Source organism: Falco biarmicus, chromosome 6 (assembly GCF_023638135.1).
Source record: "Falco biarmicus isolate bFalBia1 chromosome 6, bFalBia1.pri, whole genome shotgun sequence".
In the NCBI taxonomy this organism is placed as follows: domain Eukaryota; kingdom Metazoa; phylum Chordata; class Aves; order Falconiformes; family Falconidae; genus Falco; species Falco biarmicus.
Window position 1 is genome coordinate 7,090,115 of NC_079293.1, and position 20,846 is coordinate 7,110,960.

The 20,846-nt window shown below is 43.0% G+C and overlaps 1 protein-coding gene across 30 annotated transcripts in view; it reads left to right on the forward strand.

Moving 5' to 3' along the window:
• Positions 1-6,920, forward strand: part of SNAP91 (synaptosome associated protein 91) — a 71,217-nt gene extending 64,297 nt beyond the window's left edge. For 23 of the 30 annotated variants that reach the window (XM_056342645.1, XM_056342644.1, XM_056342666.1 and 20 more), the window contains 4 exons: positions 1,633-1,716; positions 1,787-1,891; positions 4,106-4,206; positions 5,499-5,627. In XM_056342645.1, coding sequence (XP_056198620.1) covers positions 1,633-1,716; positions 1,787-1,891; positions 4,106-4,198 — 282 coding nt within the window. In that variant the 3' untranslated portion in view covers positions 4,199-4,206; positions 5,499-5,627. The other 7 variants (XM_056342642.1, XM_056342649.1, XR_008822489.1 and 4 more) reach the window with 6 other exon arrangements.
• The last annotated feature ends 13,926 nt before the right edge of the window (positions 6,921-20,846 follow it).

Here is a 20,846-nt window from a genome sequence, read left to right on the forward strand (position 1 = left end):
CTTCATGTCACTGTTGAACCATTTATGGTTTGGTCACTTTGGTCACTTCTTCCCTTCCTTGTGACCTTTCACCTTCTGGATTAAAATCAGCAGAATTTCACAAGTCTGTTTCCTCAAGTGATCTTAGTGCTTTGGGGCAAAGGCAGATTCAGTTTGTGTGGCCATTTTCTTGGCATCTGCCTAACTGGATTTCAAGCTACGTTGTGTTCCTGTGGCTGCGGTCCAGTTACTGCATCTGATGTCACCTTGCTTTGCATACCTGAGTGTCCAGATGTTGGTTTTAGCCTGGGGACAGCTGTGCTGCTAGCACAGTACGGCTTTTAATTTAAATGCTCCCTAGAAAACTTTCAGGCTGGAATAGAGTATAAAGAGTATAGTATATAGAATAATAAGTAATTATTAATGAATCTGGAACAGGTTAATCTTGGCTTGTTTCTGGTTTCCTAAGAAACTGGCATATTTTAGTCTGGAAGCAAGGATCAACCAAGGGCAGTGAATGCAGCATTCACAGAAGTGGACTGTGCAGTGAGTAATTCCAACGTATCTCCAGAGACACAGTGTCCTTTGAACTGAAAGTGTGCTAGCTGTTCTCCAAATGTGGTGGGATATAACTGATTCAGGGTAGGTCGTAAGGGGTGTGGAGGCTTGGACATGACCCTACAGCTTCTGTAATAGCTTAAGAAATTGGGCCAGTATACTTAGGACATACGATAGCAGTAATGAGATTCCTAAAAAGCCTACTACCAATTTTAAATGCCTTCCTTGAATGTTTCCTGCCTCTCTTTAGAGTTGTTAATAATTTGAGCTGTATATACTCCTGTGAAAAAGAGAGACCTGGATGCTTTTGAGGCCATAAGGAGACTGTGCATGGAAAGTTACAGATAAAGGAACCAAGAGGGATGATGTGTAGGTTGTGCTAGATAAGGGGGTGGCCTTGTTCAAAGATGCTGTTGCGCTGTATATCCGATCAGACTACTAAACTAACAGTTCTGTCTTCCTGAATCCTAGTTGAAGGTCACCTTAAAACCATAACAAGTTAAGCATATGCATGAAAAGCATAGCAAGGTAAACTAAATTCTCCCCAGTAAAGTACGTAATGGTTGTGATTGCGGCTTAAGTGTGGACTTACTCTTCAACTTAAATGAATCTCACTGCAGAAAAATACTTTTTTTTTTTTTTTTTTAATAATTGGAAGCTAATTATAGCAGTTATTTTCCTTAGCTTTACAACCTGCTTAAGCTTTTACTAAAACACAGTGCTACAGCAAGTGCTATAGTGTGTTGGCTAGCAATTATGAAGTTGGGATACTTTCTTACACTATGTAGAGGAGGAGGAAAGTACATACTTTCGTGAGCCTATTTTGGGTTGTATTCAGTAGATTGACTCCATTCATGAGAGAATGGAGTCTGTCACCCTTGCTTGCTTATGAAGCAGCAAGCTGAGCATCAGTGTAAGGACTCGTTCAACTCATTCTTTGAAGCATTGTAGTTTGGAGGTTAGGTATTACCTGCTACATAACAGTCCTACTTTCCAGAACAACTTTGGGAACGCTGGAGACTCCATGTGGTTTCCAGATGGCTGGTGTTACAGAGATTCCTGCATTTTTAGACATTTTTTTAAAAAATGTTTTAGACGGGAGCCGTGCCTCCGGCAAGTGCTGTTCCTACCACAGGAGGTACTCCACCTGTCCCACAGCCAGGAGCAGCATTTGGGATGGTGAGTCTCTCTTGTTACGCTGCTTTCCTTTCTTCACCCGGAGCCCTGCTCACACTGTGTTAATTTACAGCCCCCAGCAGGCACAGGTGTACCAATGATGCCCCAGCAGCCAGTTATGTATGGGCAGCCTATGATGAGGCCACCATTTGGAGCTGCCACTGGCCCTGGTGTACAGGTAAGTCTTACTGCTAGATGAATGTTTAATTGCTCTCCATTTCTCTAAAAAGTAGCTTGTGTGTACAGATTATTTCAGTTCAATTCTACCTGTAGATATGTAAATGAGATTTCTTACAGTATCAGCTGCCTGACTGGTGGCAGATCGCATGAACCACTTTGATTTTTTTCGATTCCCTTGTATGAGACCAACGGGACAGGTTTGAAAAGTCTCCTACAGCTATTGGCATCCAGGATGTGGTTTTGGGGGATATTTCAGTAAAGCTCAAAGTGGAGCTGGTGGGCATTCCTATTCTGCTTAGAGCTTGTCAAAATTTACTAGAGCTGCGCTCAACAACTTCCCTCCCAGCCCACCAAGAGTTTCTTCAGAAAACCAACCTTCTGCTTGTGAACAAGCTAAAGTCTCCAGTTCTTGGATGACAGCTGTTTCTCGATAGATACAACTTTGTTTCAGACTGGTAGCCTGCTGGGTTTCTTGTGGTGCAAAACAACTGCATTCAAGTGTGAATGACCGTAACGTATGGGATGTCGGAGTGCTCAGGATGCACGCTTTTCACAGCAGCGTGCAAATTTAAGTACTATGAGGTTTTTCTTCTAACTTACATTAAGGGGGAGTGCAAATGAGTAATTTCAGTCTTCAGTCAGTCTATATTCTTTTGTAAGTGGGAGATACATGACACTGCTTTGTTTTTCATGGTTTTAAACTCCATTTACTTAGTCTGGCTTTGTGACAGTCACATATTTAGACAGACACAAGGTTGGCCACCTAAAACCAAAGCAAGCCTATTCTTAATTCTATACTAATTAAAAACAACCAAGAAAGATTATGTCAGAGGTCACTGGTTGCCAGTGATAAGTCCTTTGATTAATATGATGAAAAAAATCTAATGGAGTAATTAATGCGGAAGTAGGTTGGGTGAATGGAGACATAACCATCCTTCACGTTGAAGCAGGTGGTATCAGCTGCTTCTCATACTTTCCTAAGGGTTCTTTTTAACTTGAAGCTGGTAAGTTTGGAAGTGCAGCACTCTGATACAAAGCTTCTAGCTCATAGCCAGTAGGTGATGCAACTTAAGTCATAATACCTGTTCCAGGCTTTTTTTTCAAAGTAGAATTTGGTTTGTAATAACTTTGAAAAGGAAAGGGTCTTTGCAGAGGAAAAGCAGGGAATGACTTAGCTATAGCATTATGCTTCTTTGTAAGTTGGAAGTCCACCTTGTCCTTCAGGTAGGCTGGGAGATGGAATTCGGTGCTGCAGCTCTCAAATCTGTCTTGTAACACTTGAAACACTTGAAACTTGAAAGAAAAGCCACCTCCCTTTTTTTGCAAATATTAAGCAATCAACCTGTATCAAACCACACTTTTCAAGTAGGGAACCACGTTCCCGTTGAAGTTTGTCTGGGTTTTCTGTGAAGGAATGGAAGAACTTGAAACTGCTCTAAGTGAGAAGGTATTTGGTCTTCTTTTCCCCCCGCCTTAAAACTGTCTCTGCGCATCTATTATCAAGAATAATACTATGGAAGACACAAATGTATTTATTTTTTTTCTCAAAGGTTAGTCATCAAGGTGCCAGGGCTACACATAAAACACCTCTAGTACCCTGAGTAAGGTAGGGGACGGGGAGGAGTAAGGACATGGTAGAGAATCATTTGGCTTCCTAATGAGAGCGGTTGCACGGAACTTCAAAACCTTAACATTTTCTGTGGAATAACTGATGATTTTTATAACTACCAGAGGAGGGACAGGGTATAATATAGTCACGTCTCCAGTACGCTTTGGACTCTTATTTGCCTTACTGGTGTAGAACAACTTGTAGTTAAATGCCAGTCGCAAGGGTTTTCAGCTATACTCTGCAGCATGCACTCTGCTTATTCTGCACCTCAGTGTTTAACGACTAACAATTGCTTAACTTCTGTCTGGGTTGATGATCCTGACAGCATTCTGTCTTGCAGGGAGAGAGAGACTTGAAGCTATGCTGATTAGAATATACAGTGTCTATAACTTTATCCATTAAACCAGCCAAACATTGTTGACCCTGTAGTAAGGGTGGAGTCTGAACAATGCTTGAGCCAAATGGCAGCACGCTGAACTTGCAGAAAAATGAGAACTTTGTATGCTTGCAGTGTGCTTGTCTGAGAACCGGCTGTATCTACCTAATGCTTGTGTATCCTTGTCTGCTTTGTTTTTTTCTGCCTTCCTGGCTGGCGTCTGTTAGCTTTCTCCAAGCCCAACTCCTGCTACTCAGAGTCCCAAGAAACCTCCAACAAAGGACCCATTAGCGGATCTTAACATCAAGGATTTCTTGTAAACGATAAGGTATTCTGTGACTGCCTGCCTAAGCATGTTACGCTGTGGTACGTGTCTGGCACACAGGTGTTGGTTAGCTTGGTAGATTGAATATGACTGATAACATCGTAGCTGCAGAGATAGGTAGAAACGTGCACTGATATTGTGGTGGTTTACACAGAAAACAGAATGGTCTGCCCAGGCTCTTAATTTTAGCCTGAAAGCTTGTCTTTTGGCTACTTTTTTTGCCAAAAGTGACTGCCAGGAGAAGTTATCTTCGGTCTATAACTTCCATTTTCACCTTGTGAAATTGTGAATTGTGAAAATTCAATCCAAGGGTTAATGGTTTGGGTTTTTTCGCCCTGAAATGAATACTGAAACAAATAGAATCATAACAGGGTACAAATACTGGGGGCAAAACAGTGGTGAGGAGGCTTGTGGATGTGGAAATGGATTGGTAACATAGGCGCAAAGGGATCAAAAGAGGAGAAACTTGCATGTCCTGATCTTCAAGGGAAAGTTGTTTGCATCTCTTAACTGCTGCCAGCTAATGTTCTCCCCAACCATACAAATTTTCAAGGCTTTGCTTTTCTGAACGCTCAGGCATGAGGTCCTGAGCAGCGCTGTGTAGAACAGCAGTGGGCAAGAACAGAGGAGTAAATGAAAAGAAACAATGGAGGAGAAGCAAAAAAAGTTCTACAGAAGGGAAGGAAAAAAAGGCAAAACCATTACCGTGGGGGTTTTAGAGAAAGATGTTGAAGAGGGGCAAAGTAGAAAAGTCAGATCAAATCGAACATTGAAGCCAATTAAAAATAATAATAATGCAGAAATAAAGAAGGCATTTTGTAACTAAGACTAGGATAATTTGCCAGGTGGGGAGAGGACGATCATTACCTATCTTAAAAGTCTTCTTCATAAGTCCCTTTTCTTTCTTCCTATAGCTTAATTCTAAGACTTGTTCTAAGCCCCCTCTGCACTGGAATTGGCAGCAGTGGATGGGAGCAGGCTCCTTTTAGCAGGCACCACCCAGTCCCACTTCCCCCTTCTCCAAATTCCAGCCCTGGGGAGTTGTACCTGGCACTTGGTGGAGATGGCCAGGAGTGGAGATGCACCTTCATTGCTGGGACTCGCTGCTTTCAACTTGAGTTTATAGTAGACAGATTCATACCTGTCTGTGGGAAGAGGAAGACGGCTGCTTCATTAAAAGCTGCTAACATCTCCTTTGAGGTGTGAAGTCACGAGGAGATTTGGTTCGCTTTTTAGAACGTGCTTTATCTAACTCATTATTCTGGTTTTCATCTAATACTTTTCTGTATTCACAGCTGCAGTTTTTCTGACTGGATGATAAAAACATGAGTTTGGAGTCTACAAACAGATGCTCAGAGTTTCAAAGTGAGCCACCAGTACCAAACCCAGCGCTTACTCAGACTTTCTCTTCCTCCTGAAACGTGTAGCACAGCTGTGAAAGTGAACATTAGGAATGTGTACTACCTTAGCTGTTATCCCTACTTTCTCGAAATTTGTGTACTTGGGTTATTTGTGTTTTACAATTTAAACAATGGATGTATGTTTCTGATGCCTTCTAGTGCTTTTCTGAACCTATCCCATGGGGGCAGATTATGCAGCTGTTGTTTGGTGAGCCATTTGGAGCGATGTCTGTGGTTTTTTGAAGGTTTCAATGTATATAACTTTTTGAGGACACCTAAAATTTCCCTAGGACTTAATTTCTCCTTTATCTGTTACGAAATATAGTGTGATAATACCAGATAGTAAGAAAAATACTTATAAAATTGTGCGGAATACATTTTTTTTTCTCCCAGTCACAGGAATCTCAATTGTCGTGGAAAAAAATGTTTTATTTTTGTGGCACTGTATATGTTAAGATAATTTAAAGTAATATAAACTTCCATAACAACTACTTTTTCGATGACTTACCAAGAATGAAAAATCATATCTGAAAGAATACCATATTTATTGCTGGTTTTATTTTTTAATCTATTTTAATTATTTAAGTTTTTGCATTTAAAATTGGCTTATTTATCAGTTCTTGCTAAATGCACTGAAAATGTAAAGGGTCAGTTTCTCTCCGTGTAGTTGGAAAAAGCAACCATAGTTGTGCTGGCATTAAGGGATTTCAAATACAAGAGCACTCTTTGGTGTATCTGTAGTCAAAACATTACAAGTGATGTTACCCGTTTCTGTTCAGTTCTTCCGTACATCTCTTAATTTAGTGCTTACCTGTGTATGCCTTAGGCTAGTGTTTTCTCCATTGCCCCGAATGCGCTGTGAGTAGCTTTTGTACTATTGGTGATTAGATTTAATTCTGATCCAGAGATCCATGCCCTTTACTGTACATACTGTGTTTCTTTAATTTTTATTTGTTCTCATACTGTTTCTGCTGATGGCTTGGCGTAAGATCTTGACTCTTCGATGAGGTCACTGTTGATCAGTGTTACAAGTGGCTTGGCAGTTCTCTGTAAAAGCATATTGGGTTGGAAAGATATTCACCTAAAGTCTTTCAAATGAACTATTTAATCAATGTATGGTACCATTAAAAGTGGTTGTATCTGAATTTGCTGTGGGGATAACATACACCGTAATGGGAAAGTTCTAGAAAAAGCTAATTTCAAAATGGCTTTTCTTTGTATTTCAGTTTAAAAACAATGAAAAAAAACAAAACAAAACAAAAACCCCCAGTGCATGTGTGCCCTCTGAGATGCAATAAACACCTTGATCAAAGTAAATATCTTGTTGCCAGTTTCATGATCATTGAGATCTTGAGCACAATAATACACTCCGAGAGGGGAAAAATGTGCACAGGTCCTGACACTGACTGCTGAGTCTGCTGCACGCGGTATTGGCCTCTGGTCACCTTTAAGCAGTGCAGGAGAGAGCCATACAAAGCCAGACCGAGCGCAAAGCCACAGGTGAAGTGGGGAGAGGGCGAGCAGAAGTCTCCAGTTTGACCTGTAGCACCTCGTGAGGCTTCATTAAAGCTTCTCATTCTCCTTAAAGTAGAGCAACGTTAGAACTGTGCTAGTTTGTAATACTGGCCCTGATTTCTTTCCTACGAGGTATCATTCAACAGTTTATTGGGAGCTAGCGCAGCTACAGTGCTCCAGGAATTGCTTGTGCTATGGTTCATCTTATGGCAGGATGAAAGGAGGAGAAAATGTACAGTTTAGTACATTAAAGTCTTTCTAGTATGAGGTGACTAACAAGGAGACCTTAATTTGGTAACAAAATGAAGTGATGAAGCAGTACTGAATGCCAAGGGCCACTTCAAAGTACTTTATAAACAGCAAAGCACTGAAATGACTTGATCGCACTCTGGTAAGGTTTGAATCTTGGATTTCAAAGGCATTTCCAAGCTGTGTAACCAGTAGGAGAGTGCCATTGCTTAAGAGGTTTTTTGATTGTTCATTTGGGTTTTTTACTTGCTACTACGTTGGTATTCTGAATCAATGAAGTCTGGCCTTGGAAAAGTTGATTTTAATACTTCAGCCTTAGGATGAGCTCCCTGTCGAGTCAGGTTGTTCTGAACTGGACATCTCTAAGGCTCAGCAAATCGCTGTTTTCTCGCAAGGTCAGTACCTGCAGCCCCAGAAGGGCTCCCCGTTGTTTTGCCCATCCTTCCTATGTGCTGTGATGCCAAACACAGGGAGCACTTGACTTCTTACCCCAAGTTGTGCATGTCTTCTCAGAGTAAGGACAGCATTTTTCAGAGGACAGTCATAACCAAACATGGAAATATTTTCAGACCAGTTCATTAGTCTCCCTTATTCAAATTAACTAAATTGCAAATTAATATTTGTAATTAATAACCGTAATTAATATTGTAATATTGAAATATTTTGTAATATTTCGAGGGGCCCAACCTCACATGAGGGCTTTTTTTCTCTGCCAGTAATTGCCTTTCTGCATCAGCTTCAGCCATGTCCACAACCCTTGGTCCTCGTTCTTATTAGTCTTCTATAGATCTCATGGCCAGCGGCTCTGTGCAAGCCTGTGGGTTGTGTGGCATTTGATGTCCTGTGAGGAAATGGAAACCTGGACAGGAAGCAAACTTGGTGGAAGAGCATGAAGCCTGTGTGTGGTGGGAAGTAAAACCAGTGTTTTTCCCCAGTATGCCGAGTAAGACTAAACTGAAAATGACTCTTGCTTTCCCCATCGCTAAGGAGTTATAAAATCTGGCTTGCAAGGAAAACAAGTGCTTGTCTCCTGGCCTGTAGACAAGAACACGTTATCATCTCAGTTTCATCATCCAGGCACGAATGCATCTGTGTCCTGCTATGACTAACCACTTCTCAATACAAGCTACAGAGAAGAGTGGGTGGGGAGGAGGGCTCCCATCTGTGGGAGGAAGAAGCTGTTCTTCCCCTGCATTTTTCATGAGGGGAGGAAAGGTTTCAGACAGCTGATACGTCCCTTACCCAAGCTCTTGCTGTTCTGTGTGCTGGCTTCTTCAGAAACTGGCACCTCTGGTCACATGAGACTTTTGTAGCTTCCCCCCATAAGCCTTGGGCCCTTAAGTAGTGATAAATACCTGGAGAACATGAACTCAGCTGGCTGTAGAGGGCTGAACAAAAAAACCCCAACTTACTCTTCAGAACTAGCTCATTATTTTAATGTTTGGGGCTAGCAGCGTCTCTTACTCCTTTTCCCCAGTCATTTGTCGTTAATTTTAATTGGCTTTATTTGAGATTTTTACCTGTGTTTTATAATGTATGCCTTTCAAAGTGTACTGTAGCTTGAGCTGAGGGCTTCTGGGTTGGTGCTGGTTTTTCCCCAGGTGAAAGCCTGGATGGTGAGAACGAAATTGTTGTTGCCTTCTAAGATCCTGGGGAGCCCCGTAGCATTTCAGGCAGGTTGCAAAATCAGGCTGCTACCTGAACTTACGTTCTTAAGATTTAGTAAGGCAACTGCAAAGGCTAGAGACTTGCCTTAAAAACAAAGCAGGAAAGTCTAGAGCAAAACTGGGGGAAGGGGAGGAAGGGGGGAAGATTTGCTTTGTAAATGTGATTGAGACTTTGGGAATATGAGGTGCTACTTACTGGCATGTGACAGCATCCAGTTCATGAAATGTCCAGGAGCCACAGCTGACATTGTTTTTGTCTTTTTGGCATCAATCTTTGCTCCTGCTCTGCCTTCCCCTTCTCTCACCCCAGAATAAGAGCTGCCTGCTCAGGCAACTTACTCTGCGTGGGGAAAAAAGTTCCCAATAGCTCTTAACACCTAGAAAAGGCAGCTGAAACTTGCTGTGATAGAAGCAGTGGCACTGACACAAAGATGATACACTGCATTAAGCGATCCACCTCTTCTAGAACATGAAATACATCAGGAATTTTGTTAAAAGGGGAAAATATTTTTTTCTATATATTGTATATCTCTAGTGCTGTGATCAGTGTGGGAAGTGGCAGACACTGAGTGGTAACGAGGGGGTGAAATAAGAATTTCAGAGGCGGGATTACAGAAGGAGAGAGGCTATGCATACATTAAAGCAGACAGCACTGCCATTTTTTCTGTTCCAGATCTTTGCTCCTAAAGCTTCACCACCTCTTCCCTTTCCCTTAATTAAGCTCTGCAGATGATGTGGGTAGCAAAAGCCTGATGCTTGTTCTGTTGCCCAGGACATCTCTGAATGCAATTATCAGTGTAAGATTTGTTGCCTTTGGGAGTTACCAAAGCAAAAGCAGAAACTGAAGCAAGTGAAGAAACGTGTGGGTGTGACATGCACTGCAAGGACTAAGGAGAGAAAACCTCTTCTCTGGCTGTGGAGGGTCTGATGAATGTCTACCCTGCAGCAGCACTGTAAAGCACCGACATCCAAATGCTCGTGGGTCAGCATGGTGAAGGTTGACCCGTATTTTGGAAATACAGTTCAGTGTGATAGAAGAGACTTGTCAGTTTACCCCAATATTGTAAATACCTGAAGTAGCCATCTATTTTGAAGGCCTTGCCAAAGCACTAACCCACTCTGTTGGAAGCAGAGATTTGATACCACTAAGCGCAGCAGCAGGTACGTTGAAGGCACATGATACGTGAAGCTGCTGGAACGATGCAAAGATCCAAGGAACTGTGATCTCAGACAAGAGGGAAAGCTGAGTCAATCTTTCAGGGTGAAACTGGTAGTTGGAGACAGGTTAGTTGTTCTCAATGGTGGCTACGCAGAGGCTGGTGGGATCTCTGTCACACAGAGTCGGAGGGATCCCCCCCTGCCCTCTAAAGAACATCAGGTTGCTCCTCCCCATAGTCCTTGTCTGCACTCTTGCCCGCCCAGGCCTGGAAAGAGGCTGCCTGTGCGGGAGCGAGGAGAGTATTGCGCTAAGGAGGGGAAAGAGAAGGGGGTTAGGATGGATGTGCTAGGGAATGGGGGGGCGGGGGTAGATGTGTGTTCTTTGGGCTGCAGGTTGTCTGTAATTGAGGGAGGGGATGGGCGATGGAGCCATGGGGGTACAGAGTGACCCCAGGGTGCTGGTAGCTCTGTGCCCTCAGCCTTGTGAACTGCTGCAGGCCTGCGGCTTGGGCATTAAATGTCAGCCAACAGGTTTTGTGCACAAGAGCAAGGTACAGGTGCAAGCAGACACCAGGCTTTAAAAGCAGCAGTATTTCATACCCTAAGTGTGCCTATGTATAAAGGGGATTTTTTGAAATGCTACTCAAATGCAAGAGTAGGACAAATTAAAGTCTAAAGTTAGTTGTAAGACTACACATCTATGATGTATCTGTAATGATACCCTGTCAACCTGGGTTGATCAATCAAGAGGTTTTTTAGTGGTTCTTCAGAGGGCTGGAGCATTTCTTGAATGAATGAAGACAGGCTGAGAGAGTTGGGGTTGCTCAGCCTGGAGAAGAAAAGGCTCCAGGGAAACCTTATAGCACCTTCCAGTGCCTAAAGGGGCTTTATAGGGAAGATGGGGACAGACTTTTTAGTAGGGCCTATAGCCATAGGACAAGGGGGAATGGCTTTAAACTGGAAGAGGGTAGGTTTAGATTAGATAGAAGGAGGGAATTCTTCACTACGAGGGTGGTGAGATGCTGGCCCAGGCTGCCCAGAGAAGCTGTGGGTGCCCCATCCCTGGGAGTGCTCAGGGCCAGGCTGGATGGGGCTTGGAGCAACCTGGTCTGGTGGAAGGTGTCGCTGCCCATGGCAGGGGCTTGGAACTGGGTGATCTTTAAGGTCCCTTCCAACCCAAACCATTCTATGATTCATATGATATGTGATTCCTTACTGGAATAATCCCACACTGGCTCCAGCCAACTGAAAGAGTAGTTTCAAAACCTTGAAGTTTGGCTTTGTTTTGAAAAACCAAGGAGTATAATAGACCACTTCTCTTTTGAAATATGGAAAAAACAATTTTAGTAGATTAGCAAAGGAAGAAATGGGGGGAAATCAGTAAAACTGAGACCAACATACTGTATAAATAAGAATGTTTTGCGATACAAATCCTGGCTAAGGTATTAGCATCTTTGAATCTACTGATTCCTGAACCTTTGCACAAGCTATCTTCTGTTGTTCACAGGGCTTCAGCCCCTTTGAGATTTTGGTCTTTCCACTTTCACGGGAGAACCAAATTTGAGGATCTGTTGCTGTGGGCACACCTTTGGGATGAAGCACATAATTCCCTTTGTGCTTGTAAGAAGAGGTTTCCAGCAATGTATTGAAATCACCAGTTCTCAGCTCCCCTCCCGCCCACCATGACAGTATCTCACACCTGTCTAGCATCCCTGCTGCTCCGGGATGAGCAAACACACTGAGCCTTGCTCAGCCCTGCACTTTGCAGGACATGACTTCTCCTGATGTTAAATATATATTTAAATATACAAATAAATAAATATAATGAAATATATGTATGAATTTGCAGGCAGCTAGCAACGTCACCTTGCTGCCTGGGTCCTGTGCCACCAGCATTGCAGTTTGCTTTGTGTTTCTTCCTGTGAACCTTTGCAGCAGCGCAACCTAAACCTTCCCTGTAGGTTGATACATCCCATTTCAGAAACAGTACTGATGGAAACCCAGCTGCTCACCTCATTATACTTTCTTGAAGATCTGGTTGTGCAGAATTTGCTTATAGAGCCCTTGGCTCCAAGGTAAGGCATGCTGGAAATTTGCTTCTCTCTCAAAATATTTTACCACCTGTGATGCCTGTAGGATGGCTAAAATGTTTTACTCTCTAAGGCATGGTCCAGGCCCAGACAGGGAGAGAAGCAAGGCAGCATTCAATACACTGTAGCCCATTTTTAATTGACACAAAAGCTCCATGAACTCCAATCTCGTACACATCACCCAGTAGTGCTTCTATCTGGTTTTGTGCATGGGCTGTTTTTAAGAATCCTCATAAACTTCTGTGAAATTAAATTAGGCTAGTTATTTGGCTAATAATTCATTCATTTTTTTTTTCTCTCTACAAATTCCCTTTATGGTTTAAAATCCAAGATAATCCAAGATATGCACCTTCTTATTACCATAGTCCTCGTACAGACTAGGGAGAGAGCTGATTTCCATTTATTAACAAAGAAACCGTACCAAAGATACTGTTCTTTTTCAAAGTAGCATAAATAAATTCCATAGTGACAGTAAGCCTATTTTCTATTTAAATAACCAGCTGTTGTTTAGGATTGTATTAATTATAAAACTAACATGTGTATGTGTGTGTAAGTCTGTAATGTTCCACACACTTTTTACTCTTGAGATACTACTAAGTAAACCTATTTCTCCCGAGCAGCTCTATAACCATGTTACTGGAGGACAGCTAACACTTGTTTCCATGTTTGCTTAAGCCTTCCTGATTTCTCCAGAAACTGATGTCTTCGGTTATTTAGAAAAAGTGCACCTGGTGGTTCCTGAGTGAAGCATTTGTCTTCTGAAGCATTTAAGACATAGCCTGACAGATTCTGTTCTTGATGATTAATAAGATGTAACAGTAGGTTTTGGTATACACATCTTGCACATATGTAATCAGTACAAATCAGAAAAGCGTTTCACTGTTCTGTCCACCCAAAATACAGTATTTTGTATCCAGGATTGATTTCCCCAGGATTTCGGGATCCTGGCAAACATTTATTGTAATGAAGTAGCTTATGTATCTTTTAAAATATTTTGCTGCTTTAGACATTTGATTTCATGACTGATCATCAAGATAGACTCTAATCCTACTCTGTCATTTAGCCTGGCTTGTGAATTTTCCAGACAACTCTTTTTTTTTTTCCCTTTTTTTTTTCCCCTTTTTTTTTCTTCCACGACAGATGTTGAAGGCTAGATTTGGGTTGTTTGTGTTTTTAACAGCTTTTAGAAATACCTCAAAAAAATTGCAAATGTTATCCCTTAAAACCTCCATCCCTCTTTATATGAGGAGTGTATATGGAGAAATGGGCAAATCACTTATACTTCATTCAAATGCAGATTTTAGAGGAACAGAAGACTACAAAAAATTGCAAGACCTGGGAGCTGCAGTGGTATCTATGCCAGGCTGTATCCCCCAGATACTTTCTGTCATCAGCAAGGGAAGTCCCCCATCTCAAACCTGCAGTGTTGTCTTGGTTGTACCTTCACCCCTTTGGGGCTAACATAAGAAAAAACCTCACTTATATTTTAAGTAAAACACAGCAACGTAGTATTGCAAGTCGTTGGCCTGGCCATCTTTAAATTAAGTAGCTGGTCTTGTGTATGAACACTTTACAGTCCAGTTCAGCACATTTTGCTTGAAGAACCTGTTGTGGATGTGCTTCTCTCATTTAATGACCTTCAAAATAGCTGGAAGGCTTACAGAATATTATTTTTCTAGTTGCACAGTTCAGCTTGCCAGCCAGGCTTTGCCATTTGAGACTCAATTTACAGTGGCTGGAAACTTTAACTGGTAAGTCCAGTATTTTGATAAATCTGTCAGAGATAGAGGAGAGATGCAACTAAAAATGAAATCGTTTTCCCCTAGCCAAACTGAAGAGCTAAGCTGATGCAATCTACGCTTTACTGGAACAGACTCTTGTGTGAATTATAATGTTTTTCCCTTGGCCAAAGCATTTTATTGCCAGTATAAAAGTTCTGTGTAACTGTGCATGCTGTTTCACTTAAAAGTTGGCTCTCTGCTACAGATAAATGAGACCAACAGCTTGCTGCACTCCGCTGCAAAGGCAATGCATTCAGAGCATGTGAAGTTCCCACTTTCAGACTGCTGGTCAGGATCGTAAGATAGAAATCACAGAAAACAGAGAGCCACCTACTCTGAAGCCAAAATTGTATAATTCCCAACAGATTTTTCTAAAAGACCTCCATCACACCACAGCTTTTCCAAACACACTGCAGGACATCACCACCTTCACCCTGAGGAAGCTGCTGTTACTGTATTATGTGATTCCTCCTCGCTGCGCATTGAGCTGTGATTTCTTCTGTCTGTGGCGATACTCCCTTTGTTCTTTGCAGCAGCAAAGATGATATTTGGGCAGTTACCACAGTCATCCTTCTGTCTTACGCTGCCTGTCTTCAATCTTTCCTTGCCAGTCAAGTTTTCTAGATACCTGGTTGATCTCGATATTCCCTGCGCTCTCCAGCTAGTCTGTGCCTCCCGTGAAGTGCAGCATCCAAAACAGGACCCGGCAGCAGAGCGAAGGCACGCCTGTGCTGTGTGTAACAGGAATACCGTGTGCCAGGGCTTGCGAGCCAGGCTCCCAGTTATAGATCCAAGTGTGGCATCTGCATTTTCCCCATTGGATTGTTGGGCCGTGGTCAGCCTGTGCTGCTCTTAAAGCTCTTCCTGAAGAGCTGTGGTTTAAGCAATTGCCTTCAGCCTACATTTGTGCTTAGTGTGTAGCCGTTTTTGGGAAAAAAAAAAAAACCAACAAAAAACAGGAATAGAAATTTTTAAAAAGGACATAACTTCTAAAAGGAATAAATTCGGTTTTATTAGTTTTGGTTTAAATAGTTTTGGTACTGAGCGTAACTGGTTGGCCCTTTGTGACATTAGTAAGACTCAGCACATTGCTAAATCTTTTCAGCAAAGGAAGAAATTTGTGGAGGAGGAGAGAGACCATGGGCTGCATCTCTGCACCCTGCTTTTCAAGTGGTTGGATCTCTGTGGGCATGGGGAGTTGTCCTGGAAGAATCCAGCATACAGCAAAGACGACAGGACAGAGTGGCTCTGTAGAAGAAGGGACTGTCCATCTTCCCTCAGCCCTTTGACTGCAGGATCCTCAGACTGTATTTCTTGCACATACAGCTTGCTCAGCTGATTTTGGCTGGGATAGAATTAATTTTCTTCTCAGTAGTTGGTGCAGTGCTGTGTTTTGGCTTTAGTATGAGAATAATGTTGATAACACACTGATGTTTTTAGTTGTTGCTAAATAATGTTCATGCTGAGTCAAGGACTTTTCAGCTTCTCAGGCCCTGCCAGCTGGAGGGCTGGGGGGGCACAAGGAGCTGGGAGGGGGCACCGCTGGGGCAGCTGACCCCAGCTGACCAAAGGGATGTCCCATACCACATGGCGCCACGCTCAGCATATAAAGCTGGGGGAGAAGGAGGAAGGGGGAACGTGCGGAGGGATGGCGTTTGTCTTCCCAAGTACCTGTCACACACGACGGAGCCCGGCTTTCCTGGGGATGGCTGAACACCTGGTGCCAGGGGAAGTGGTGAATGAATTCCTTGTTCTGCTTTGCTTGCGTGCATGGCTTTTGCTTCACGTATTAAACCATCTTTATCTCAACCCATGAGTTTTCTCACTTTTACCCTTCTGATTCTCTCCCCCATCCCGCCGTGGAGGCAGTGAGGGAGCAGCTGGGTGGTGCTCGGTTGCCAGCTGGGGTTGAACCATGACAGTCTGGCAGGAGAGACAGAAACAAGAAGTAGCTGTAGTCTCTGGAGCGAGATGGAGGAGGTAATGGAGGAGACAGAGCAATGTGTGGGCACAAAATCAGGGTCTCAGATGCTGTGACAACGTCATTAGCTCCTCTTCAGATACCGATTGGGTATCACATTTGCAATCACACTACTATGAATGTATTGTACAGTTATGTATACATACAGTAGTCACTGACGTACCATATATATGTATACATACCTGTATGCATGATACACTTCGTACTGGATTTTCAGCAGGGTCTCTGAAGTCTGAAACTATGTTTTTTTGTAATGAAGACACTATGCACAGTTTGGAAAATGTAAAATACCTTGTTGGGTAACCCTAGCTAGTGCTGGTGTATCGGCAGTTTCTCTGGGCTGCAGACTAGAGGCTGCCCCTGACACAAAAGCATATGGAGCAGCGCATTTGGTGTGAGGTGCCCCACTGTGCAGGCAGGGGTCAGCAGCAGGGTCCTGGCTTGCAAGGTAATGAATGTACCCATCTAGGGGAATCTTACAATGAACATAATGCAAGTAGCTGGAAATAGCAGAAGGAAGAATTTCAGGTGCCTCTCGAATAGGTGTGGTGGTAGCATTTACCAGATCCAGAGCTGAAGTTTCTTTTCCTTGCTAGCTGTGCTGCATTCACATGCCATGAAATGTGTAAGGAGCAATAGGGCAAGGCAAAATACAGCTACCAGCTGTCATCTGGCCATGACATAGGTCTGAACTGCTCTGCTCTCATGGAAAATTTGTGTGGGTTTTAATGGCTGTAATATCTGGATGTTGTTTAGGTATCTGCCCAAAGATACTGACTCTGTTGTCAGTAGAAGGTTGATCATCATCACCGACGGGAGCTACTGCCTTTGGATTGCGCCAGGGCTTATAGCGTGACCTGCTGAACCCCTCATTCTATAATTGGTGGAACTGCCTAAAAAACCCTCTGCGGAGAGGGTAATGACATCGGCATCCCACTAAAATAAACAAAACCAAAACCAAATCAAAGCCCCCCCCCCAAAAAAAATTAAACTAATTTCTTGAAATTTTTTTTTCTATGCACTTAGTCAATAGGTAGTAGAAAAAAATCATGTCAGGTCTTCTTTTTAAGAATGGTTGTGAATCTTGCAGTGATTTTTGGCAGTTATCTGTTTCATAGGTAACCTTGCTTCCCACTGGTCTTGTATCTCTGAACAGTATCTTTATCATGTTTCTACCAGGGCATGCTTGGTTTCACAGCGACGTTGCCAGGCAAGCCCAAAAATTTACAAAAAAATTGCTTTCAAATTAGGAGGAGGGAGCTGGCTTCTAGATCTAGAAATGTGACTTTTTATATGTCTGAAAATATTTGCCTTGAGCTTAGCCTTTGCCAAATTAAAACAAACAAACAAACAAACAAAAAAGCTGCATTGTGGCCTGGAGAAGTATGTGGCTGCACCCCCGTGTCCCAGAACCATGTAATTTTGGCTCTGTATGTGGGCTGTGACTGGTGGGGCAAGGGACAAGTGCATGAGGGCCAGCACGGGCTCGGCAAACAGCCTGTGCTCACAGCCCTGGCTCCACCTTTCACGTTGAAAAAGGGGCTGAGTATAGGGCTATGAGGAAGAATATAGTTTCTTAAGTTATTTCCAGTATTTACACTGTTTTAATTTTATGCTGTTTAATGGTATTGAGGGGGGAAAAAAGCAGGTGCTCTTCACTGGACATGCTGGAATATGGAGGCTTTACCGCCTCTGTGGAGTTGTGATTTTCTCTTTTGCAAATGGTACACAAGGAAATGCTACAGATAAGACGTATCTACAACATCCATAGTTTTCTTTTCCAGGCTTAGTCTTTGGATAAGCCCTAGAAGGCTGCTGCAACAAGACATTCCCTTGGCAGCAGGCTTAAATAACATGTAATAAACCTTACCCGCAGCCAGCTACCGAAAAGGACCCTGCCGAATTGCTCCAGGTGCTGAGCAGATGTGGCTCCCACACAGGCACATCTCCCTGCTGGGGATGGTTTGCTTTTTGCTTGAAACTGTTATTCCAGTGGATCTTACGAGGCTACAGGAGCCATTTACAGCCCAGTTAGTATAATCTGATTAATAGCATCAAATTATTGTTGTTTTTTAAGTCAGTCAAAGCAGTGAAATTAAATAAATCTTCCCTGGGAGGGTAGGGTGTGTCTAGGAGATTAACCCTGTGCTTGCTGCTGGGGTCCAGAGACTGTGACCTATTGGAACTGTTTTGTTAGGGATGTCACAAGATAGCTCCTTCAGCTGGCAGCTTGTGTTTACATTGACTCAGTGTTTATGAAGGCATTTCCCAAGGCTGGCTCCAGATTCGCTGCACTGTTTTGAAGCTGTGAACACTGGTTTGCTCGCAGTGGTTTTGCCCATAGTTTTCTGTTTGCAGCTGTTACCTTAATAGCACCTTGAAGTGGTTTCTCTTGGACAGAAAGCCAAGTTCCTCGCTGTACAGCACCAGTGGGCAGCCATTATTTAACTAATTTAATTTTAGATGTTTGGTGGTTAAGTAGAAAATGAGGTGAACCCCCAAAGTGGGCACAATTAAAAAGATTACAAAGGTGTAATTAGGAACAGAGAACACCCAAGATGGGCAGGGAAGTGTGAGATGAAGTTGCAAGCAGTGTGTAAAAAAAGCTGAAGTACAGAGAGAAAAACTAGCTCCACACCAAAGGGCGGGACCCTGAGGAAGCGTGGGCACAGTGGGACTGTGAAGATGCTCTGGTCAACTGAGGTGCTGAAGGAGAGGCTGGAGCAAGAGGAGCCAAGGTGAGCCCTACAGGAAGCCCCCCCCCCCCCTTCCCTAGTGCAGCCCTTGCCTGGGGCCCTGGCAGGAGCTGTCCCACTCAAAGAGCTTCCTTTCCTAGAGGGAGTTTGGGATGGGATGGGTGGGACGGGACGGAACGGGATGGGATGGGATGGGATGGGATGGGATGGGATGGGATGGGATGGGATGGGATGGGATGGGATGGTGCTCTTTGTGCAGTGGGAGAGGCTCAGCACAAGATTCACAGGACAAGAGACATCTGAGCCTGCACATCAGTGATGGGAATATTGGGAGGACGGGGTCTGTGCCCACCCCGGCTGCATTTTCTCCAAAGTCTCTGCAGCAGAGCAAGGAATGGGTTCTGTAGTCTCCTTCATCCCTCAGCTGTGTGCATGCCTGATGTAAAGCTGTTTGAAGATGAAGGAAAGCAGCCTGAAGCAGCACCCAGAAGTGAACAGGGAATCAATGGAGTCTGTTGCTTGTAGGACTGAGGCACAGGTTTCACAGCTGTCTGGCTGGGGAGCAGCAGCATCAAGTCCATACATTTACTGGAGCAGGGAGAGCCAGCAGTTTTCCCCACTACAAAAATGGTTGCCATAAGGTAAGAGTCAAAGACATGAAAAAGAATTCCTAGGGATAAGATTGAGGTGAAAAAAGTGCATCTGCAAGATCAGAAGTGGCCTGTGTGTAAACATTCTGATACGCAAAAGAAAATCAAGAAAAGGTGCTTTAGTAGCCTGATAATAAATGGGTAGAGCGTAGGGTGGGGGCAAAGTTGATGTTAATGTGAAGGAAGTAAAGGTGACTGCTGAACTGAGGGGAAATACACAAACACTGTATGCCGTTTCTTTTATGTTTGTAGCTGGAGATAGTGAATGCAATCTCTGCAGAGCCTTCAAGCTGAAGACAAATTTAAAACTGCCCCTCCTTGTGTGTGTGTATAGGGTGTACCATGGATCTGTACATCAAAATAGCTGAGCAAAAGCTGCTTCCGAAGTCACAATCCCGTAAAGACAATTCTCTAGCAGTTTAAAGGTAATAAAATACAATTAGTGGTGGCAGCTGTATTTTTTTTTTTAAGCTTGTGGACACTGTTTTCACAGTATAACAGTATGGACAAGAAAACTAACCTCACATTGGTCATTGCACAGATGCCTCATTTATTTAGTCCCAACCGGTAAGGAAAAAAAATCAGTCAGTAAGAAGTGAAGGACTCGAGCATATGAGTCGTATAAGCAGCATTAGTTGTTCACAGATGACTGTTGTAACAGGTTAATTTACAAGCAATAAAGTATCATATCTAAATTGAACGCTGTCAAAGCTAATTTCCATTTTGAGTATTGGCTTCCTTTTTATTTCTTTCTAAAAGAAATGAACATGTTTACAGATCATAAATGCCGAGGGTATAACATTCTATAACAAGTAAGTTCATATAATATGTGGTGGATCTAATTTCCCTCTAATTTTTATTACTGTAAATGAGAGCAGAATGTGATGCAGTGTTTGTTTAGTTACAGGAGCTTACTGTTTCAACCCACCTTTATTTAAAATGACTTCATACATTCTCTGCGGATACATACAGCAAAATACAGAAAACCTGAAACGTCAGTGGCCACATGCCTGGAAGCCTCTGTTCATGTCCACCATTTAAGAAGACCAGGTCTGAGCCCAAACTCACAACAAGCAGCAAGAGTTTGGTAGCACAATAAATCCCTGCTCCTGTGGGGAGGTGGTGGGATAGACAACCAGCAACTAGTTCTTTCACCATGTAACTCACTGCAGCTCTGGAACATCCATGTCCTCCACAGATGAGCGTGGCAGAAAAACCCATATGCCCCACATAAAGTCTCCGTTGACTTTATGCATACATACTTTTCAAAATATCTGTGTTTTACGTAAATAAAAATACGGTGCTTGTCTTAGAGATTACTTTAAAACAATTTTTTCCCCTTCATATTACTAGTAAATCCCCTTTGAGGTAATTTAGAATTATATATATTTATTATTATTATTATTATTTTTGGGGTGTGTGCTGGGGAGGGGAAGCCCCTCCTGGCATTTGAGGG